At 55.1% G+C, this 23115-nt stretch overlaps 2 protein-coding genes across 3 annotated transcripts; one reads left to right on the top strand and one right to left on the bottom strand.

The window, feature by feature from the left end:
* Positions 1-4217: 4217 nt before the first annotated feature.
* On the bottom strand, positions 4218-8765 carry LOC119099421 (protein KTI12 homolog). Of its 2 annotated transcripts, XM_037222576.1 has the most exons (6): positions 8417-8765; positions 7767-7818; positions 6428-6601; positions 5567-5741; positions 5259-5321; positions 4218-4583 (listed from the first exon to the last, which is right to left on the bottom strand). In XM_037222576.1, exons 1-6 carry the CDS (start codon positions 8565-8567, stop codon positions 4374-4376), a joined length of 825 nt encoding a protein of 274 aa, XP_037078471.1. In that variant the 5' UTR covers positions 8568-8765; the 3' UTR covers positions 4218-4373. The 2 variants fall into 2 exon arrangements, with proteins under 2 accessions (XP_037078471.1, XP_037078472.1); XM_037222577.1 differs by lacking the exon at positions 7767-7818 and having other exon boundaries at positions 8417-8505.
* A 3796-nt stretch (positions 8766-12561) lies between these two features.
* On the top strand, positions 12562-22559 carry LOC119098953 (serine/threonine-protein kinase 10). The gene is made up of 10 exons (XM_037222007.1): positions 12562-12678; positions 12944-13142; positions 13409-13587; positions 13750-13920; positions 18724-18825; positions 19259-19325; positions 19605-19735; positions 20766-20838; positions 21204-21331; positions 22467-22559. The coding sequence occupies exons 1-10, from the start codon at positions 12562-12564 to the stop codon at positions 22557-22559; spliced, it is 1260 nt and encodes a 419-aa protein (XP_037077902.1).
* The last annotated feature ends 556 nt before the right edge of the window (positions 22560-23115 follow it).

Raw genomic sequence — 23115 nt, 5'->3', positions numbered from 1 at the left:
TGGTCAAACAAAGATGTGTCACGTTACAGTCACGACGAACACCGAACTAGCACAGCCGCGCGCATTCGGTCTATATGTCGTAACGCAGCCAGCTTGCTCGCGATGCAACTTACTCTATGACAACAATAACATAAGCACAACTTCCCCTGTCGTATGAACAATTCACCCCAGGGTAGCGCAAGAAGTCTCATTTGAAAGGAGGTCATTCAGAAAGTATTTATCAAAATCGGAATCCATGGTCTCTAGAACTTGACCGCAACATATCAAGCTGTAGGTTAAGGCTGTCGTTTGAGACAACAATGCTAGTACTATCCTCACTACTGGGGGCAAACGAGTGATCGGAGAAACAGCTAATGTTCTAATACTAATACTCTCTTCTTTTTCCTTTTCGTTGTGGCATCATCCAATTTCGATAACGGCCTGGATAAGGTCGGAAGCATCGGTAAACTCCAGCACAGTTTCGATTCCAGCAGAGCCCAGCGCAGTTTCCATTACCGGAGCAAATGCTGTTAGATGAAGCGAGAAACGACTTTCGGAAGCCGTTTCAATCGCCATTGAGTACCCACGTTCCTCTGAGCTTGATAATAGCTCAGACATGTTTCAGCACGTGTGGGGTCAAATGTCATGCCTCTACGTCATGCTTGCAGTGGGCGTCATCTTAAGCCTCTGCACACATATCAGACACCGACATCTTCGCCCAGTTCAGTGTGCGGCGGGTGAAGGTGTATGCTCAGAATTCGGGGCGAAATCTCTTGACGATACACCTTAATGCATGCCACTTTTATCCCAAGCATGCCTACAGGTGGAGATAGCACTTCGGGGTTTTGTATTGATAGCATAGTCAAATGCACATCACAGACACACCGCAGTGCAAAAGCCAGACAACCACATGGTTATGCGGTCTGAATGAACGCAGAAGCCGCGGTGTGATCAATGCACCGTCCAGTGCTCTTGAGCGTTGATGTTCATGTCTCACGTATTTGTGTGGTCAAGTTTCCCAGAGGAGCTGATTCACCTGTTAGAGAGATAACTGCGGACGGAGGATTCTTCACACGTGGTGACCAGGTCAATGCATTCACTATCCAATTTAGGGTGTTTGTTTGCTTCCGCAGCTGGGTTCCACTATTTACGGTACGCAAACACCGCGCCATTACCGACAAAGCGGTTTTGAACTGCTCAACTATGCTTTGGAAACCGTCGGTAATGGCGCGTGTCAGTCACGAGCGTTCTGCCGTAAAATGGCGGCCGCCTGTGCCCGCCGTCTCGCATCCGTGTCTGCCAGCTGCATATACCGCCTGTACCCGCCGTCTCGCACCCGTGTCTGCCAGCTGCATATACAGCCTGTACCCGCCGTCTCGCATCCGTGTCTGACAGCTGCATATACTGCCTATACCCGCCGTCTCGCATCCGTGTCTGACAGCTGCATATACTGCCTGTACCCGCCGTCTCGCATCCGTGTCTGACAGCTGCATATACTGCCTGTACCCGCCGTCTCGCATCCGTGTCTGACAGCTGCATATACTGCCTGTACCCGCCGTCTTGCATCCGTGTCTGCCAGCTGCATCTACCGCCTGTACCCGCCGTCTTGCATCCGTGTCTGCCAGCCGCATCTACCGCCTGTACCTGCCGTCTCGCATCCGTCTGCCAGCTGCATACACCACATGCGGATGAAAACGCTGAATAATGCCAGGCGATGGTCTGCTTCTCGAAAGTCCCAATCATCTGACCTCCTGCTGACGTCACTGAGCTCGTGCAGGCTCACGGTGTATACCTCTGACGTCCCTTTTCAAGCCGGTGCATCTTCTGTTGCTATCGCAAATTCATCCGAGGCCAGCGCAAGCAAAAACAAGCCAACATTTAAACATTAAAGGTTTATTCATGAAGAATTTACCGCTTATCGACCCGCCGAAGCACAGTGCGATATCATGTACTGTCATGAGGATCACCTGATGTTCTGGTTTGTGTTTCCTGTGACAATAAAGGCAGTTTCTATATCACATAAAAACAGGTGTGCAATGAATAGATCATGGAGCATTAAGCCATTGAGCTCACTGTTCACATCGCACAATTATTTTACCGTCATTCCAATGTTTAGGTACCGAAATTGCTCGCCAATCGCCGAAATTGACTGTACATATTTCAGTTGGTATGGCTGTATTCCAAAGCAGCAGCTGAGGTGCTGAAAAGCGGGACGCATTGCTGAAAACATCCAGGTGTTGCCAACACCGACAACTGCCGGCCGCTGGCACAGTGCCACGATTAATTGGGGTTTGGTTACATTTGCGGTTACGCATGTGATGTTTTAGTTATACGTGCAGCCGAGTAGGAGTGAAAAATGTGTCGATGCATGCGTATTTATAATTCGCAATTCTTACTACAAAAGTCATTGATCTTCAATGTACCAGAAGGTAATGGCCTTTGTGCGCCGTTATCAAGCAACTTGGTTGCATTCAGCGGCATCATTTGTCCCGCGCCCATGAACACAACCTGTAACGTCGAACCCGCGACCATGAACACAACCTGTAACGTCGAACCCGTGACCATGAACACAACCCGTAACGTTGAACCCATGACCATGAACACAACCTGTAACGTCGAACCCGTGACTATGAACACAACCTGAAACGTCGAAATTTGGTAGTGTTACGAATGTTTGCTAGATATCGTCACTTAACGAGTGGCATACTGAAGGCCCATTGTGATCTGCATACGAGCTGTCAAGGGACAGCTCCCGTATTATCATGCTTAGCGCTGACTGCCGATGCAGTGGTAGCCAAGTTCTGTAACTGTAACCCTGTCTCCGCTCATTAAGTCGTAGCCTGGTGTCACGGACGTAATCTGCCCATGTTGATTATGTTCACGGTCTCCACATATCTAGTGTGGCGTCACTTCAGATTGTTCCTAGACTTTCGTCGGATGTTGTATGAATTTTTGTTGCCGAGCCGACAGTTTCCGTGAATCTCCCGAGCTTTCCAATTGGGCCATGCACTGCCGGGTTCGTTGACCCTATCAGCTGAGCATGGCAGTGACAGCCAATCAGAACGGGTCTATAGCGGGTCAGAGCTGGTCATCTCGTGCATCAACAATCCTGGAACATCTACGGGGCTTCCGGCACCATACGTTTGACATGCCGATTGCGATCGACAGATGCATAATGCACGAGTGTCTCGAGTACCTGGAATGCGTCAAACGGGACGGATGGAGATCGTAGCTCATGGTCTTTACTGGATGCATTCGTACGCGCAACACGACGCAAGCGTGACAAGATAACACAGCACCCCAGCAACGCCTCATCATGGCAACACCAGACCACGGAAACTCAATACCACACCATTGTAAACCGCGTTGGCAGTGTTCGACGACACTTAATCAACTTGTCACTATCTGTTGTCAAGTCCATCTGTACAACCGGCGGCACAGTGCCGTACCTGACACTAAGCAACCTGGCCCACGTGCGTCCGACCGGTCCCCACAGACTGCATCTCACCCGGCCCATAGGAGCGGTGTCCGACCAGCTCCAGCTGACGTGTCTCTGATCCAGCTCAGCTGGCGTGTGTCTGGTCCAGCTCGGATGACGTGTGTCTAATCCAGCTCAGATGACGTGTCTGATCTAGCTCAGCTGTCTGATTTAGCCCAGCTGGCGTCTGTCTGATCCAGCTCAGCTGACGTGTCCAATCCAGCTCAGTTGACGTGTGTCTGTTCCAGCTCAGCTGACTTGTGTTTAATCCAGATACGCTAAGGTGTCTGATCCAGTTCAGCTGGCGTGTGTCTGATCCAGCTCAGATGACCTGTCTGATCCAGCTCAGATGACGTGTCTGATCCAGCTCAGCTGACATGTGTCTGACCCAGCCCAGCTTGCGTCTGACTGATAGCAGTCTCAACTGACGTGTGTCAGACCCAGCTCAGCTGACACCTGTCTGACCAGCACCAGCTGACAGGGTGTCTGACTGGCCGCCGCTGCCACGCGCGCCTGAGCTGGCGAGCGGAGAGCCCAGACCCGGACCCGGCCAGCCGGAGCAGCGCACTGGAGCGGCCCGCCAGCCCGGCGCCGCGCCGTTCCGGTCTGGCCGGCCGCCGGTGCCGCCGGTGCCGCCGCCGCGCTGCTCCCCTCCGGTCACACGCAGCCCGAGACGCCCGCCGGACCATGCGGCGACTGACCGCCGCCGCCCTCCGCAGCCAGCGTGTCCGGCCCAGCGCGACAGGAGGCACACGAGCCCCGTGCGTGTATTGTAACGCGGGGAGATGTGGAGCTCTCGGAGCTCCTTGTCTGCACAGCAATACAGGTCGCATGCCATCGACGTCACTCTGATAAAACCGTCACGGCGTACGACACAAATGGGCGGTGATGTTGCCGGGTCGGACGCGGCCGTCTGTCACCGGTCCGTTTTGTTGAGGTACTGCACGAACAGCGTGGCCACGCTTCCCGGCTGGGCAGGGTGCGTTTTGATGTAGGAGACGAACTGGCGGCGGGCGCGGCTGAGCTGCGCCAGGGTCAGCTGCGCCGACACCGTGTACCGCTCCGGGGTCATGGGCAGGCTCAGCCTGTCACCCTCCACGGCCGCCTGCTGACCCGCCATGATGGCCTGCGGGACAGGGGGGTCGGTCAGCGGTGACCCGGTCGCCGCCACCACGCGGAAGCGGAGCCGGCTCAGACTGCCACGCATGGCCGCCGAGCGCTGAGGACCGACGCGTGAACGGCGAGACATTACGGAAACCGCGCACAGCCAGCGACGGCCGACCCGGGGACGCATCATAGCGCGGAGCTACAGACCAGAGGCCGGGTCTTAGCCGCTGCGGAAGCGCTGGGCACGTCACCTTGTGACAAACCGACATGAAAACGCACAACGCTAATGCTTGCCGCAACATAATTTTAAACGGCTGATCTAGCGGTGGCCATTGCTAGGCCTGAGCGGTGCGGCAACAGCCCAGGGCCGGGGAGACTCCGCTGCGCGGGGGTGACACCGGGGCGGAGGCTGGCCGTCAGAGCACCGCGGTCTCACGTGGCTCGGCCCTCGCTCGATGGCCGTCGGAGCACCGCGGTCTCATGTGGCTCAGCCCCCGCTCGCTGGCCGTCGGAGCACCGCGGTTTCACGTGGCTCGGCCCCCGCTCGCTGGCCGTCGGAGCACCGCGGTCTCATGTGGCTCAGCCCCCGCTCGCTGGCCGTCGGAGCACCGCGGTCTCACGTGGCTCGGCCCCCGCTCGCTGGCCGTCGGAGCACCGCGGTCTCACGTGGCTCGGCCCCCGCTCCTTGGCTCACCTTCACCACCTCTTGCGTCTGGCGGTCCAGGTCGAACAGGAAGTTGGTGGGCGCCAGCAACGGCTGCAATATCGCAAATGCAATAATGAATTGAAGCATCTTTTTCGGAACGGCCAAGTGTTAACACCAGAGTGACGGCAGTGTGGTGTTACGCACAACGCGTTACACCCACAGCACGTATGCATGCCAGGTAGGTGTATCGGGAGCGCTTAAGGTATACACAAGAGGCCGACAAGACAGACCAACACCCCGGCCGGACCGGACCGTCTGCGGGGCAGCGGCCCGAACGGACGGCCAGGTACACGCACGTTCTGTGTGGACTGGTTGGGCCGCGGCGCCGGGGCGTCCAGCAGAGCGCGCAGGACGTCCGCGCAGGGCGTGGGCTCGTCCGGCTGCACGGTCAGCAGCGGGCTGTCCCAGCGGTGGCGGCTGTCCGGCTCCTCGTACCGCGCCAGCAGCGCGTCAAAGCAGGCCCGGCCGTACCTACGGCGACGGGCGGCGCGTCATGGGACGGGCCGGACGGCGGCGAGGGGCGGTCCAGAGGGCAGCACTAGCCACGGGCAGGTGCGCAAGCAAGGGCGGCGCGAACTGTGCATCAAGTACATCCGCAGGACAATTCAGTACTAAAAAGTTCAGTTTGTCTGCTTATAGACTGCTTTCAAATAGCCTGCCTGGGTAGGCATCCAGGAATGGTCTGGCTGAAGACTTCATACCCCTATACCCTGGACACCCCTGACACCCTTGAGCCTCTGAACCAGACACGGACCCAGGGTTTCGCCAAATGAGGGGTGCAAATTGGCTCCCGGGAACCTACGACCTGAGGCATTACGCAGGGTCAAGTAGGTTGTTCTTCGTATCGAAATTAGCGATTTTTTTCACCCGCAAGGGATCCCAATGTTACCTCAACAGTAGCCTATTGGCCGATCCACTAGATTTAGGCGCACAAAAAAGCTAGTAAAAAGCTCGTCCATCATTGTACTTAAATTTATCCATGCACCCACCACAAACAAGCTCAGACGCCTAGCAAAGAAGTCGCCCCCGAAGGCCCGGGAGACCACTTGCACCTCGCCCGCTCGTGCGAATTCACTACCCCCTCGTTCCGGCAACGCCTCGTCCAGCTGGTCTACGCATCAGCCAGGATGACGCCAGGACAAGGCGGGGTGACGCACCTCTCCGACGCGGGGCGCGCCAGGTCCCGCTGCCAGGCCTCCTCGGCGCTGATGGCGCAGTGCAGGGTCATCTGCGGCGTCCGGCAGTTCTTGCTGATGCAGAACAGCTCGTATCTGTACCCCTTGATGTAGTTGAGGCCGTCCAGGATCACTATGTCATCCTTTGATATTTGCCTGAGGAGAACATTTTGGTATCATGGATGGAATAATTGTTGGGGCTACTGTCCCCATCTGGTGTAATAATATGCATACAACGCTTCAGCCAGTTAACCCTCCGGTTGGCGTGAGGTGTTCTGAGCTCTGGAGAAGGACTGGATGATATTTGGCTTATGTGCGAGTCACACCCCGAATTCTCTTAATAGAACTGATGGGATTTGAATCAGGGTCTTGCAAATGAGAGTGCAGTACTCTTGTCCCTTTCAAATATCCACGTTTCATTTCATAATGCTACAGACCTCGCTAGTGGCATTACACCCAGGGCTATGTCAGCAACGGGACCATAGGGGCTGAGTGGTAAGTGGGCTTGGCTACCACGTGAGGGTCAAGGTTCCAGTCTCAGTTGCGCCATGGTTCCTCAGCCTTAATATTGCCACTGCCGTTTCTGGCTTTCCATAACGGGTGCGCGACAGCGTGCGTTGCGTTTCCTTTCAACAAAAAATGTCAGCTGCAGAGCACAGTTAGCCTAAAATGTCAAGCTCTTACTTTAACCCAGATTTTTAATTGGGTGTATTTATGAAACAACTACGGATACATACAGAGCCCATGTTAAGCAATGTTTTTTCCTGGGTCTAGATCCCATCACTGAACAATAACATCCCAGGTTCAATGCAAAACTGTGTGGCATATAAGTGTATGGTAATGCTTGACACAGTCTGTCCTACCCTGACTTCACCTGACCTTTGGTGTGACCTCTGCCACTGGCTCCAGGCCACCCAGTCAGTCACAAAAAGTGAACACTTAAAGTAACTCAAACACACACCCTCACCACTAGATGTATTATGAGAGATGTGTCTCAAACCCACTATGCTGATGAGATAGACTGGCATGATTGGCATGGAGGGTGATACACAATATTACAGATCTTACCAGACTCTGACAGCTCAGGCTGTATCCCATGCTGTACACACTACCGCATGCTTATAAGCTTGTGCATTAACTCCACCCTAAAAATGAGCCCATCTTCAATTCCAAGTAAAATACAACAAGTGCAAGCAACACCATGCTTATTCCTCTTTTTGCCTGCCTTCTATCCAAAGCAATAGATGAAAAAATGTGTATTTTCCATGTTCATCAGTGAAGAATAATTGCATCATAGGTAAAGCCTTAATCCATTTCTTACCTAACAACATCACCTTTCATTGCTGCACGCACATCCTTCTCAACTTGTGGTGCTGGGAAATAAGAGGAGTCATAGTTTGTATCCTTACTTACATTGTCTACACCTTAGATACCTAATAACACAACATTTTAGTCACAACATTACTGGCTGTAATGCTGCATGCAGCAAAACAACAGATATTGAAGCATGCCAAGAGCTAACCATTTTAGCCAGTATTGCAGTGTTGTGCATGCATACATAAGTCATGAAATTTATGTCTCATAATACTACGGCCCAGTCCTGTTTTGATGCTATTAAAAATCATCAAAACACAAATAGTAAAAACAACCAAAACCTACTGCCATCCTGTCTCCACCAGGCCTCCAACAGAAGTTAGAATGCAATAGTGCAGTAATCAAATAAACATCAGTGCCTAGGTCTAAAATAACAGGAGATAATGAAATGGTAACTTGAGCAGTTTGCAAAAAAACATCTGTTGCACCAAACATACATGGCAGAGCAGCAAAATCAGTCAAAGGATGTTAGTGGTAGGTTTATTGATGCATGATGCATGCATGACATTGGAAGTGCAAAGAAAAAATATTGGAATGAAGTCTAACAATCATTTGTACCTGAGGCTCCATTGGCAAACATAGACTACACCAACTTACATGAGTATGTGGAGTCCTTGGTAGAAATGTAATCATGCTCACATATGATCACAACTTTTCCCTTAAAAGACTCTTTCATATAACTTGACAAGTCCGAACACCTTTGTGATTTGCCCGATGCAGGGAAGCCAGTTATTACGACGAGGGGCATTTTTACTGTTATTAACGAAACACACACATTATCTGTACGTTGATCTAAATCCGACACACCCCGCGCAGCACGCACAGGAAAACCGATGCATTGATCAGGTGCATAACAAATTCTCCCCACATCTAAACCAGCGGTAACGTAGAACAATGCCGTAGGTGTCAAAAAGCATATAACGTGTACTCGAGTCGTATATGCTGTCGACTGAGTGGGCCACAAAACAGAAACAGCGGTGCTTCTCTTTTGTATCGCATGCGCCATTACGACTTCGAGGCAATACAGGTGCTCACCACTAAACTAAAAGGCTCTCAGTCCTGCAATTTGATTGGTTCAGCTGCATGACGTTTAACCACTTTTATCGGAATGCTTTTAAAACGCTGTGTTTCTAAAAACAAAAAAAAAATGTGAGCTTTTCTATAGTTTAAGAGCTTGCAATAAGTGACTCTCAAATGAGAGCATAGGGGAAGATTTAAACTCTATATTCACGAACTAATACATATGACATCATAAATGTGGACACATGTTCAGCACTCACAGCGATAAAAACAGCAAATCAGCTTGGACTAACAGGCTTGTAAACTACCGCAGAGCACTTACTCCGCCCGATATTCATCGACCTTGTGCTTATCCGGGATGCTTCGTGAATAGGAGTAGTTCCCGCTGAGGTGGAGGGGTCGTGGGCGGGGCGGAGTTGGCCCCTTTGTGCTCCTTGTGATCAACAGCTGGGTAGGATGGTCAAGTCGTAGTTCTGCTTTCCGTCCTTTTCTGTCTTCATAGGCGCACATTAAAAACAGGATGTCATTTTTGAAGAACCTGAAAAGCTTGTTTTCCCCTGGGGAGGGCGCATCAAAAAAGCGCCGCGTTCTCAATAATGTTAAGGTCGAAATTAACCCGGAGGAGATCTGGGAACTACAAGGTGAAATAGGTGATGGGGCATTCGGTAAGGTGTACAAGGTTAGTACATTGTAGGTGGAAGCAGTGAGACTGGCCATGTGGGACGTGTAACATACCCAGTGGTGGCCCGCTGGAGGGTGAATGCTGCATGGTGGCAAGCTGTGGTACCTGGTGAGAACACCATTAGAATTTTGGTTGTTTAACTGCTGAAATATGCTTAGTTATCCAACAATCTAATCCAAATTCCCTCTGTATTATCTGCCTGTGCTGGTTGCTTTGTGTTTTGCAGCTGTGCCATGGGAGAGAAAGGTGTGAAGGTCATGTGCCCATTTGATAACCAGTACATATTTTGAACCCATTCCTATTTTGCATGTGGCCAATGAGGTGTGTGCAGTTATTTGCATTCTTTTGTGAGGACCTCATGCTTGTTGGCCCCAAGCTGGGCTTCTCCTTTTTTATAGAATGTTGCATAAATTGGAAAAGGTTAGGCATGAAATGAAGTTGGGCAGGGTCCATTATTTCCAGGCCACAGTCTATGCTACTCAAATGAAGGGTGATTTGACACATGGGTCAGCAATTGAAGCTTGATTATTTGTTTCTTGAAGGGAAGTAGCATAAGGCTGTGAAAAACACATTTAGTTATTATTGAGCTGTTAGAGCCTTGGCTTATTCTTAACCTCCCATCTCAGAATCATTATACAGATTGCATGTCCCTGAGTAAAATGCTGGTAAAATAGCAGTTGGTTTGCTAGATCAGAACTTTGTGTTTTAATGTATGTTGCTATTACAAAGTGATGGACACCATCATGCATGAAATAAGTTATCAGGTGAGCCCAGATAAGGCCAAAAGCATTGATTTTATTAGGAAAATGTTAAGTCATTGGCTCTATAAAGCAACTGTAACTGCAAGATTTCAGCTTCTCATCAGCTGCTATATTTCCCATGAGCTTTTGTATAAACCCAGGTGACCAACAGTCCGCTGTGCGGTTGGCAATGTTTGAATACCTACTCCCAATATTTGAGGCTGTGCATATTTCACAGGCAGCTCTCATTATTGTAATGCACCAAAAGTGATGGGCATGCCAATCTCTAAGACAACTTAACATGTGCTCAGGCGGGGGTTCAAATTGATCCCAGAAGGTTTTTCCGGAATGGTTTCCGAACGGCGCAGCACGGGCACAACAAATTTGCATAGCTGTAGACAATTGAATCGCAGCTCATTTGGTGCCAAAAATTATTATGTACCTTGTGAGGTCGCTAACCTATGGCAGGTCAAATTCAGGCCATGGTTTCAGCAAGGTCAATTTCTAGGAAATTGTTCAATCTGATGTGACAGTTGATGAAATTGTTCAATCTGATGTGATAGATGAAGCCATACATCTCTGAGATGCTTTTTTAGACAAAAAGCCATTGAATGAGCAAATCATGTTGACCTAAGGTCAGGTATAAAGGTCAGACCAAAGCCAAAGCCAAACTGTTTTGTTACTCCAGGGCTTGCTGCATGGGATTGTTTCTGGTGCTCATTTCAAATTTATTGATAGCAGGAACTGCATTATACATCCTCCGTAGACTTTTTAGAGGTCAGAAAAGGTCATTGACCTATAATGACCCAGGCCAACATTTTGTTTTTAAAAACATACTGCCTAGTGTAATCTTTGTTGCTTATTCCAATGCAAAACTCTGAGCAATCTTTTATGATTTTGGTCACCATGACCTTCAAAAGGTCAAACAAGGTCACCGACCTTAACTGAGCATGTGACCTTTTGCCTAGAAACAGTTATCTAGGTTCTGGAGGCACTTTGGAGACCAATCTGGAATTTTACCTTGTTTGATCTTATTTGACCCAAAGGGCATGACCTAGGAACTTCAAACTTTAAACTTCATGAGTTCACATACAGGTCAAATCACCCTGTAAATTTGGTGCTTCTAGCTCTCTTAGTTCCCGAGATCTCGGTTGGGTGTCAAATTGACCCCCCACACAAACAAAGGGTATCTAGCCGGCCACCCGGGCGCGTGTTAAAGCATCTGAGTGGAAAGGCCACTACCTACAAGACAAGCAGAGACCCTGCAGGGAGTTAGGGGATGAAGAAGCCTTCAGTCCATTTTAAGATGTGATTTCAGTTTTTGTATCATTGCAAAAAGCAATGTTATTTTGCAGAAGGGGCTGGGAACATTTGCTATCTTGCCCTCATGTTTCTGTTTCCATTTTCCCTGATGGGAGTTTAGAGTGCATACATGAGTTTGCCTTGGTGCGAAAACTATATTTTCCCCAGTTCAAAACTGTCAGAAAGCATGTCCTAGCATCTCAAGTGCACCAGTTAGGCACATCTGCTGTTTACACTTCATGTGTTGTGTGCCTGTGTATTTAAAATTGTGTGGCATACTTTTGCAGATGGGTCAAAGACTTCCAACTTTCCATTGCACAAACTATGTCATTGTCCAGTTTTGCTCATATGATGCATACCTAGACCCCACTTTCAGAAGGACTGGTCCTTTGATTTGTAATGTAGTCTCAATCCCCAAGTGTGTTAAACATGTGGTTTAGTTCACACAATCACAACATAGTGAGTGTGGTCAGCAGCCTTACCATCGTGCTCGAAGTCTCTAATAGGGCCCGATATGTTTTTGCATACACTTCTGTTGCATGTAGCTGGTGCTGTTTGGTATGATCTGGTGTTTGTTGGCTGCCCAGAAAAACCAGTGATATGTGTGGTGCTGCCTCAGGCCCAGTGCTGTCACTTTGGTTTGGTGATGACCCAGTGTGACCAGTGGCTGTGTGATGCTGCCTCAGGCCCAGTGCTGTCACTGGTTTGCTGATGGCCCAGTGTGACCAGTGACTCTGTGATGCTGCCTCAGGCCCAGCACCGTCACTCTGGTCTGGTGATGACCCAGTGTGACCAGTGACTGTGTGATGCTGCCTCAGGCCCAGTGCTGTCACTGGTTTGCTGATGGCCCAGTGTGACCAGTGACTCTGTGATGCTGCCTCAGGCCCAGCACCGTCACTCTGGTCTGGTGATGACCCATTGTGACCAGTGACTATGTGATGCTGTCTCAGGCCCAGCACCGTCACTCTGGTCTGGTGACGGCCGCCAAAGTCTGTGAGATGAGCGAAGATGACGAGCTCGAGGGCTTTATGGTGGAGATCGACATCCTCAGTGAGATGCGCCACAAGAACGTCGTCCGCCTCATCGACGCGTACCTTTTGAAGAAGCATCTCTGGGTGGGTGCTGCTGCTGCTGTTTGTGCCGGTTATCTGACAATCTGACAGTGTGCTAGGTCTGCCATTGGGAGGAACAAGCCAAGGGTTTTTGCATGGCAACAGTTTGGTGGTCTGTCACCTTAATCTTGGGTGCCTCTTCGAGATCCGGGTTGGTGCAGGACGCGTCCATCTTCCTCATGTGCGAAAAACAACGGACGAATTTCTTCTGTAAAAGATTCGTCGTTTATTGCTATTGCATGTCCGAGCTGTTGCCTGCGCCTCGCAGATGCTGCTGGAGTTCTGTGACGGCGGCGCGGTGGACTCGATCATGGTGGAGCTGGACCGGGGCCTGAAGGAGCCGCAGATCGCCTATATCGCTCGCGGCATGGTGGAAGGTCTTGAATACCTTCACAACAACAACGTCATCCACCGCGACATCAAGGCCGGCAATGTGCTGCTCACCACCGACGGCGGCGTCAAGCTCAGTCAGTACTGCCACCGGCTTTCTTTCGCGGTCCGAACGTTTCCAGACCCCATGTGCGCCGCCGCAAGTCCTTGATGCCGCCCCCTCGGCCAGTCATCGCTCGCTCTCGTCGAGCCGCAATCTTGTGACGTATCGTAAGCCGTGACACCCGCTGCGTGTGCGCTCTGACTTTTGGCCGTTCCGTCCGGTGTGGCTGCCTGCGCCCCACGCGGCTGACGGGCGCCGAGCGCCGCTGCGTCTGACGGTCGCCGTCTGTCGCTCCGGCAGCCGACTTCGGCGTTTCGGCCAAGAACAAGCACAACGCTCAGAAGCGCACCACGTTCATCGGCACGCCGTACTGGATGGCGCCCGAGGTGATCGTGTGCGAGACGTCGCCCACCGAGACGTACGACCACAAGTCGGACGTCTGGTCGCTGGGCATCACCATGATCGAGTTCGCGCAGAAGGTGAGTGGGCGCGGCGGTCAGCGTCGCGCGCGCCCGTGCCGACCCCGGCGGCGGCGGCGGCGGCTGGCAATACAGCGATGTGGGTGGACGTGAGCAGCGGCGGCCTCCGGCCCCGACCCCGGCGCGCCCCGCTGACGCCTGAGCCGCCGGTCTGTCCGTCAGGAGCCGCCCTACAACGAGCTGAACCCGGTGCGCGCCATGCTGCGGATACAGAAGTACGACCCGCCCGCGCTGGACCGGCCCAGCCAGTGGAGCAAGGAGTTCAGCGCTTTCATCGGCGCCTGTCTCAAGAAGGCGCCCGCCGGCCGGCCCGACGCCGCAGACCTGCTGCAGGTACGGCTACGGGGTCTATGGCTACACGGCCTGTAGGGCTGCAGGGTCTGCCCGACTACAGGGCCTGTCCCAGGTACAGGGTCTGTCCTAGGTACAGGGTCTGCCCCATGTACAGGGGCCGCCCTGGGTACAGGGTCTGTCCTAGGTACAGGGTCTGTCCCATGTACAGGGCCTGTCCCAGGTACAGGGTCTGTCCCATGTACAGGGGCGGCCCTGGGTACAGGGTCTGTCCTAGGTACAGGGTCTGTCCCAGGTACAGGGGCTGCCCTGGGTACAGGGTCCGTCCTAGGTACAGGGTCTGTCCCAGGCACAGGGGCTGCCCTGGGTACAGGGTCTGTCCCAGGTACAGGGTCTGTCCCATGTACAGGGACTGCCCTGGGTACAAGTTTTGTCATGGGTGGAGAGTTTGGCCCGGACGCAGGGTCTGTCCTAAGTACAGGGTCTGACTCGGCGTCTTTGTAGGGAACAGGCTGTTCCTCTGCTTCCATCATGCTCGAGTGTACCGATCCTGTCCGTAAATCTGTTTCCTCGTACCCTGTTACGGTGTGCTGTGCCAGACACCGGTCCCCTCCCGTCCTCTGGCCTCTCGGTGAGATCGCGCATCTTGCCACAAGACACCCCCTGAAAATATAGCCCCGCACGACCGATGAAATGTCGCTGACTGCCGCTGAAAACTGCCGATACATATGACAGTGGCTGTAAAGTAAACTGCCCGAAGAGGGCATCCCGACCAGGCAAGGCCGTGCGGTGCTGAGCCCCCAGCACTTTGGTGTGTGACTGCTGCATTAAGTGCTGATGAGCGTCTCGATAGCAGCGGGCCGGATAACGCGGACGTTCGGAGCGAGGCGAGCTGTGTGAAGCGCGGAGCAGGTCCGGTTACGTGCCCCGCAGTGCCGCGGGCCCTGCACTGTCACGTGACCTGGCCGCGTGGCCGGGCGAACGGCGGGCGTGCCCGCACATATCCAATAACAAGCCACAATGGACGCGCAGCTGGCCTGGCCTGCCGCCGCGCCGTCCAAACAGGGCGTTTGCGTTGCCAGTAACATCACTGCACGTGTCCAAGCAGAGTTTTGAACAGAAACAACAATTCATCGTATTGTTACACTCCAGAGTTGAGACACCACTCAACCGGATGTTACTTTAACATCGCGCCCCACACTGTCGGCTGTCCTCAGCTGTGACTCCAACCCACGTGAGGGACGTCCAAACACGTGCTAGGCTCAGTTTTCTGTGGGCCGCCACCTACATGTGCCGTGACCATCTGCTGTCACGCGTGCGGGCCTCCGTCGAGAGCCCCACACGGCCGGCGGTGTGCGGCGCCACAGCCGGCCGGCCGCTCCCGACCCCTCCGGCCGGCACCGGCCAGCCGCCGCGCACCTCCGGCTCCAGATAGCCGCTATCTGCCGCCGGAGGTGCTATCTGCCGCCGGTGGGACATCAGCTTGCGGCTGGCTAGATATCACTCGGCTGGTAATCCTCGGCGAGTCGAGGCCGGCCGCAGGTGTCGCTGTCTTGCGAGTAAAAGTAGCGCGTGGGGGTATCCACGGGTGCACACGGTTTCGATAAGGCGCTATTGGGGTACCATTCTTTGCGCTGCAGAGCGGGTGCTGCATGCATTGCAGGAAATTTGGCGAGGCAAGGCAGGCGTGGAAGATATCGCGTGCGGACGGGCCCCGTATTTTGCTCTTTAGGAAACACGGGCCATGCAGGGCCACAGCGTGGCCAGGCAGCGGCGCCCCGACCGTGCCCTCTGACATGGACACGGCCGCGCCGGAGGGCATGACCTGCGGCGCGACTGGCGCTCGGCACGCGTGCTGGGCGACCGAGGCGGCCGCCACGACGCCGGCGCTGGCCGTCGTCGGACGAAACGTGGCCAGCATCCTGAAATAATAGGCGGCGCTCACTGTGACACATGAGCAGGGTTCATATCTGGCGCGATTATCGTCACGTTCCCATTTGCTAGAAATGTGTGGGATCGCCCTGACGTGCCTCCATAATTAAGCAATGGGAAGCGCCGTGCGCCTTACCTCGCCCGCGTCCGCCGTCGCCCGCGCCGTCACGCTCTGCTGATGTCGAGGCCGGCGCAGTCTCACAGATCAGCGTTTGTGGCGGAAAAGGGAAATATTGGACCGCTCGTGGTTATTTGTCCGGCCGTGCAGCCGCGAGAATAGGTCACGTGCAGGGACGTGTCTCGGCCTGCGTATGTCACCCTCGCGCCGTCGGTTTCTCGGTGCTAAGTCTGAGTCGCACTCGACTGTACTACGTTTCTTTAGGGGATTACTGGTGTGGATGTACACAGTGTCCCGAAAGTAAGAGAATCTCACATATATTGAAAAAGTGTACTTGTCGCGCGCGGATGTGAAAGATTTGTCATGCAGTGAGAAAGGCCCGCATTTTTCTCACCGCTCCTCTTTACGGATCAATGGCATAAGTTGTTATATAGTGTGCTATGACATGTATTGGTCTCACAGCAGTGGTGTAGCCAGGATTGAGCCAGCAGTGGGCCAAATGGAGCATAGAGACCTTTCAGTTAAGGGGCCTCCCACATCGTCACTACGGGGGTCCTGTTTTTCTATTGGTGACTGCCTTATACACAGGATCTTATTTTGAAGCCTTGAGAGCCCGTTTCCGATGTTTGAGAAGCGCTTCTGGTGTCTTAAGCTGTCATGAAGTGCGGGACCTTCGGCCTTAGAAAAGCCCGACCACCTTCAAAGAATGGGGGAAAGCGATCATACAAAATCTCCCCGTCCCGTAAGTATAAGCGGTTCTGTGTGGAAACTTATCTTCAAACACAGTCGTACTCATTAAGCCAAAAGCCCTTTATGTTAAAGTTCGACATAAACGCATCTAGTTAAACTGGATGTCGAAGGTGGTAAAAATAATTAAAATGCCAATAAAATAGGACAGAAACAAATAAATCCATTCTAAACCTGGCCGGCCGTTTCTCAGCACTGGCTGTCTGTGTCTCGCATAGCTGAAAATCGTAAATATAATATCGCAATAGAATAGCATGCCCAAACCACACCCATCTCCGTGGTGAAGTGTCACTGGGTGATCAATCACTTCGCACGTCGCCTTCAAGCCTGCGAGCAGCGACGTAGCTCACACATATTACGTGAAGTTCAATGATGGAGAAATGAACGAGCAGATGCAAAACGTAAGCCTCGTGATTTGCCATGATTCGGACAACAAATGACCAATGTTATAACGATGTCCATCAAAAAGCATATTTGCTGGAACTGGTGCTGTGCGCGCTCTCACGTTTCGGAAATCTTGTATGCAACGAGGCTTTGCATTTCTCATGGACAGTGTATGTATCTGTTTGTTCTCATGCTGATCATCTCATTGCGCGGAGAAGCAAGCAGGCGTGACTATCCAGAGGCGAAGTAGTGTGCTGGCCAAAGCATGCCATTTGTGCCTAGAGCAGGCTCAGACTTCTCCCCAGTTGAACGATGCAGTGTAAGTGTACCATGCTGAGCTCACTGCACTGCGGCAGAGCCCGCTGATTTCTCCGGGAGAGCGGCACAGGTCCGGCTGACGGAGGGGGAGGGGGTCCGGTGCCGAGGGTCTGGCGCCGGTCATTGCCTCAGCGTCACCCCGACGCACCGCGAGCTTCCACGCCCGCCCGGTCCCCTTTCAAACCGGGATCAAATGGCGTGAAATGAGGAGCGTGGTCCAGGGGCGGGGCGGCTGGCCGGCCAGGGTCCAGCCGGATGTGGGGAACACAGGCTGCGGCGTTGGAATCGGACACCGGGCATTGGAGTAGATGATCAGCCTTGCAGTTACATGGCTGCTTCATGCTTACCCGCGCATTATTCACCGTAAAGCCTTCTACGTCAAGCTGTACTTACGTCACGAACGACCGATTGCGCGTGGTTATGTGTTTGCCAGAAAGCCATGGGTTCAAGGCCATCATTGCTTATATCAGCAGCATACACGGATAAGAGAATGATGCTGACAGGTCAATCATAATGCCGACCAGTTATGCGCCCAGAGATCTCGTTTGAGTACTATTTGCCAGCTGTTAACGTCGCCAGCCATCATTGCTCAAATTCAACTTAGGACATTTATCTATGATAGCATCAAAATGAAGCTTACATGCCTGAAAGTCGTGAGAACTGCGCGTTGTGAATGTCAATGGAAACAGGAAATGGGTGTCCTAGTGCTAAGAGTGCGTAACGGACTTGTAGCAAATGGCACTGGGCCATTTTTCGATACGTTGTAGCTAAAACTCGCTCATGTGGTTAACGTGACCTGACAAAGACCTCAGACTGTCATTTTTCGTTAGAAACCAGTGCGGTATAAAACAGTGGAACATTAATGAGACCGTAGCGCAAGTATTTCCGCAGCTGCGGTCATTAGTGTTAAGGAGCTGACGACTTTTGCCGCTCTTCCAAGCGCTCAGTGTGCGTAAATGGACTTCTGGGTTCCTGAGCTGACTTGGGTATGCTTTTGATCTGGTGGGATCGCGTGAAATAAAGATAATATATCTGAAAGGATTGCGAACCTCATTTGTCAACATTTTGCATTAGATACCAATCCGAGAGATTTTGGGTCATACGCTTCTGTTGTCTTCTGTCGCTTGTCTGTTATCGCAAAACAACTGGATTTGAAACAGAAACCCCCGTGACCTGTGGATGAAGACGATTGGGTCTAGAGCTGAAACAGTGAATGTGGCGCGATGATGTTTTCCCGATCCGGCCGGCCACTCAACGGCGATGTTGTCACGTGCTCGGCATCCGTTGCGGCGTGGTGTGCTCGGTGGGCGGTGCGCGGGCCGTCAGTCGCTGCTGCTGCTCCGCAGATGCCGTTCATCGACCGCACGCTGGACAACAAGCCGGTCCGGGAGCTGCTGCTCGAGTACAAGGCAGACGTCGACGAGGGCTTCGAGGATGCCGCCGAGGAGGTGGGCCTCCGCTCCACGGCATTCGCCGGCCTGACCCAGCTCCGTTGGCCCGTCACAAAGCCGAAGCTGCACACCCGCAGTGGCGAGCGAGCCAGCCCCGTGGTCACGCGGAGAGCGTCCGCGTGTCATCGCCAATGTCCTGACGTGGGCTCAGTTGTGCGTGCGTCCTTCCAGTGAAATCGCACAGCACCGAACGTGACCGTTCGGTGTCGCGGGTCACCGAAACATGCTGCCCCTCCAATGGTGGTGTCTGGTACGCCGTGGTGAGGTTTTCCACACGTTAGGATGTGCCTCGCGTCTGCTGTGTCCGCCGCCTGCTGTGTCCGCCGCCTGCTGTGTCCGCCGCCTGCTGTGTCCGCCGCCGGCTGTGTCCGCGTGTGCCCGCCGCCGTGATTGGCGGCCTGTTGACCGAGCGCTCCCCTGCCGCCGGTAGGACAGCCGCGTGTCTCGGGTGAGCGACTCGCTGCTGCTGGGTCCGTCCGAGGAGGAGGAGGAGGAGGGCCAGGCCAGCGATCGGCGGCCGGCTGCCGAGGCCGACAGCAAGGTAAGCCGCTGTCGGACGCCTCTCCGCAGCTCTCTCCTGTGGCCCAGCCTCGCTCTGTGTGAGCCGTGCCCACCACCTGGCTCGCAGTTTCTTGCGAGCTGGTTTCGATCAGTGATGTTTTCTCTAGTTAGTTGCAGGCGACAAGGTATCAGCCCTGTGGTGTTATGGAGTTACTATGAGGACCGCGACTCGGAGAAGGTCCTGGGCCATGACGTCTTTGGGTCCTTTGTTGCAGGGCTCCTCAGAGTCTGCTGCCGCCAGCGCGGAGTCAACGTCCCTGCCGGCGACTCAGACTCCCCCGCCGTCGGCTCCCACTTCCCCGCCGTCGGCTCAGACTTCTCCACCTTCGACTCAGAGTTCCCCAGCGTCGGTTCAGACTCCCCCGCCGTCGGTTCAGACTCCGCCGCCGGCGACTCAGACTCCTCCGCGGCGAGAGGCTAAGTCCCCTGCTGAAGCTCCGGGTCCAGGTCCTGCTCCAGGTCCTCCCCAGCTTCTCCAGCCGCCCGACAATCCATCCGGTCAGCGTGCTGCTCCGCCGGCGGCGGCGGCGGCGGCGACCGGTGACGGGCCGGTCTCGCTGCGTCACGCCGAGCAGCGGCCGCTGGTGACGGCCGAGCCGGTGCTGGTGCAGACGTTCGCCGCCGGCGGCGGCGGCACCACTCGCCTCGTGCTGAACGGCGGCGACGGGCCAACGACGCCGCCGCCGGACCGGCCCGGCACGCGCCAGCTGACGGTCGGCGGCGGCGGCGGCACCGTGCATGGTGAGAGGCCAGAAGCGACGACTCGCTCCCTAGGTCGGGGACGATGAGTGTCGGGGTGTTCGATTATCCCCCCCCCCCCCACGCACTCACATACATATCTCTGGATTTAGGGGCAAGGCAGTCGGACAGACTTTTGGGAAGTTGTAAGTACGGATGTTTTGTCTCCGGGGATGAGCTTCACCTCGTCATCGTCTGCTCTGTATCCTTGCCTCGTGACTGTGTGGGGCGCCGCTTGGGTTTCGTCCAGACTGGCTGTGTTTATACATCCTTGATTTCAGCGTCTTCCATGTCCGTGGTAACGCTCCTTGCTGGCCATTTGGCCTCCTTGTTGGCTGGTGCTCCTCTGCGTGACTAGGCGCTTCCGGTCCGTCGCTGTGGCCGTCGTGTTCGCCGCGGGCGCGCATGTGTCCGTGCTGGGCTCCGCGCGACTGACCGGTCGCGCCGCAGGGCCGCCGCCGGCAGCACCTGCCGCCACGCCGCCCGGCCGGCCGGCCGGCCAGCGGCTGGACGACAGTGAGGTGGTGATCTCGGGCTGCAGCATCGTGGGCGGCAGTCCGCCGCCGGCCGACCCGCGGCCGCGCTTCGAGCTGACGCTGGAGGAGCGCCACGACGAGCCGCCGGAGCCGCCGGCGCAGAAGCCGCAGCCGGAGCCGACGCACGTGTCCGTGGTGCAGGTGGAGCCGGAGCGAGAGCGGTCGCCGGACGCGGGTGAGCGCGGCCGGCAGCTGCGGCGGGGGCCGAGTCCGGCGGACTCCCCAGTCCGGTCCACCGGACTGCCGGACTCCCCAGCCACGCTGTGTGCTACTGGAAATCGACGCTTACGGGCGGCCCGGCTAATGGCTCACGCGGTAGCCGCGCTGATGCGGCGCCGCGCCTGGTCATTCCCGCTGTGCTGGGAACGTCTCTGTGCTTCTGTTCCGTTGTCTCTCCGCTGCTTTCATGCGCGGTCGTCTGCCCGGGGCCGGCCAATCGCCGGCGCTGGGACAGCCGTGCTTGTCCGTGTGTCCCGGCCCTGCGCGGCCGCGGTGCGAGCCACAGCCGGTCCTGATGGCTTGCTGGCCTGTGCTCCGCAGGCTCTGCGACGGCGCTCTCGCCCTTCACGTCCATCACACTGCAGGGCACCACTGTGGGCAGCTCGGACGTGGACCACTTGGCGGAGGAGACCAGCCTCTCCCCCGGACACAGTCCGCTGCCGGCCCGGGTAAGTGGCCGAGGCCCGCCGGGGCTCAGAGGCTCGCCGAGTCGAAGTCGGGAGACTCGCCGGGTCAGAGTCGGTCAACTCACCGGATCAGATTTCGGAGGCTCGTCGAGTCAGAGTCAGAGTCACTGGTCCGCGCGTCCCTGCTCAGACAGCCCAGCTAGTGCTGAATGAGTGTTGACTGGGCTCGGACGGTGCGCTTCTGCTGCTTGTTGCCATGCCTGACTGCGGGACTGAGCAGCACTGACCACACTGACCATGGCTCAACGTAGTCGTTGATCAGTGTCGAATGGATCTATATAGCCCTGCGATGGCAGCGTTGATCGCGTCAGTCAACTGCTGGATAACGTGATAAATGCTCATCATTTTCGCCGTAATAAGGGGACTGTACAGCGGGAGCCAGGGTACTCGTAGTAGAGTGGTTCGCCTGCGCTTCGGGGAAACTAGAGGTTCGGGGTTCGGGGTTCGATTCCCCGTGGTGCCTGTCCTTCTTGCCAGGGCGAGAGGCAGGCGACGTTACATAACCTTAGTAGCTGAGTGCGTTGTAAATCCCAGTGATGACGACGCGCAGCAGGGGCCAGTCGCATACCTTTATATGGTGTAGCCCACAGCAAAGCCCATTTCAGGAGTGCTTTATAATATTTCCCCGTGGTCGCATTGCGCTCAACTATTGTCGCATGTTCGCACTGGCCTCGGCAAGCATGCTGCACTATGGGAGCCACTGGAGCTACGAGCGTCACTGAGCTATCGGCTCCGCCTGCAGCCGGCTTCGGGCGGCAGCAGCCGGGACAGTGACGTCAGCAGTCTGGCCCCGCCCACCGAGGGCGGCTCACTGGGCAGCGCGCCCGGCAGCCACTCCCCTTCTGCCGGGGCGGACGGCGGGGAAGTGCAGCTGCGCCGCAAACGGCCCGCACCGCAGCCCCAGGTAATGCCCCGGCATCCCCAGGTAATGCCCCGGCAGCCACTCCCCTTCTGCCGGGGCGAGCGGCGAGGAAGTGCAGCTGCGCCGCAAACGGCCCGCGGCGCAGCCCCAGGTAATGCCCCGGCAGCCCCAGGTAATGCCCCGGCAGTCCTAGGGACTGCTCCGGTAGCCCCAAGTACGGTCCCGGCAGCCCCAGATACGGCCCCGCGGCCCCAGGTACGGCTCCGTGGTGTAACCAAGGCGTCGGCTGAACCAGGTCCTATCCACCAGCTGCCTTCGCAGTACAGCCACCATGACGACGCAATGTAGGGTAGGGCAGGGTAATGCCAGAAGCGATGATCAGTTAGGGCACTGTTGAGCCCAGAGGAGAGAGGGCTCGTCTGGACGAGGCCGCGACGAGGCCGCACGGAACGCAGGTTGGGACGGAGGATAGGGCGGGAGGGCGACCAAGAGGATAAAGGACAGGAGAGCACAGCAGGACAAAGGGCGATGCAGGATCACTGATATGAAACGGCTGAGAACAGGATGGAGCGGAAAATTTAATCAGTGGCTGAAATAAGAGAACAGAGGTCAGAGCAGATGATTTCATCAGGGGCTGAGAGCGGAGAACAGAGAGTAGAGAACAGAGCAGGTGAAAGGTCCTCGGACGGGGCAAGGCCTGCATTGTCCTGCATGGCGCTGGCATGACCGGTTGCCTCCCCCTGTCCTTTGTATTATCCCTCGAGTGGTGCTGTGCTGTCCTTGTCACTCCCCTGCTCTGGTGTGCTCCACTCCGTCTGCCTCACAATGCGCGTGTCGTGCTGCTGGCAGGATGCGTCCAGTGACAGCGGCTCGCGCTCGTCCTCGGCCAGCCGCGGCCGCCAGC

Source organism: Pollicipes pollicipes, unplaced genomic scaffold, assembly GCF_011947565.3.
Source record: "Pollicipes pollicipes isolate AB1234 unplaced genomic scaffold, Ppol_2.1 Scaffold_4740;HRSCAF=5597_pilon_pilon_pilon, whole genome shotgun sequence".
Taxonomy (NCBI): Eukaryota; Metazoa; Arthropoda; class Thecostraca; order Pollicipedomorpha; family Pollicipedidae; genus Pollicipes; species Pollicipes pollicipes.
This window is presented reverse-complemented; position numbering and strand designations above follow the sequence as displayed.

Excerpts from the sequence above, each read along its gene's own strand:
- LOC119098953 (XM_037222007.1), top strand. The coding sequence starts at position 12,562 with ATGAGCGAAGATGACGAGCTCGAGGGCTTTATGGTGGAGATCGACATC. Across the intron at positions 13,921-18,723 it reads ACGCCGCAGACCTGCTGCAG|ATGCCGTTCATCGACCGCAC; the intron begins GTACGGCTACGG and ends GCTGCTCCGCAG. Across the intron at positions 20,839-21,203 it reads AGAGCGGTCGCCGGACGCGG|GCTCTGCGACGGCGCTCTCG; the intron begins GTGAGCGCGGCC and ends TGTGCTCCGCAG.
- LOC119099421 (XM_037222576.1), bottom strand. The coding sequence starts at position 8,567 with ATGCCCCTCGTCGTAATAACTGGCTTCCCTGCATCGGGCAAATCACAA. Across the intron at positions 6,602-7,766 it reads ATGAAAGGTGATGTTGTTAG|GCAAATATCAAAGGATGACA; the intron begins GTAAGAAATGGA and ends TGTTCTCCTCAG. Across the intron at positions 5,742-6,427 it reads GCGCGCCCCGCGTCGGAGAG|GTACGGCCGGGCCTGCTTTG; the intron begins GTGCGTCACCCC and ends CCGTCGCCGTAG.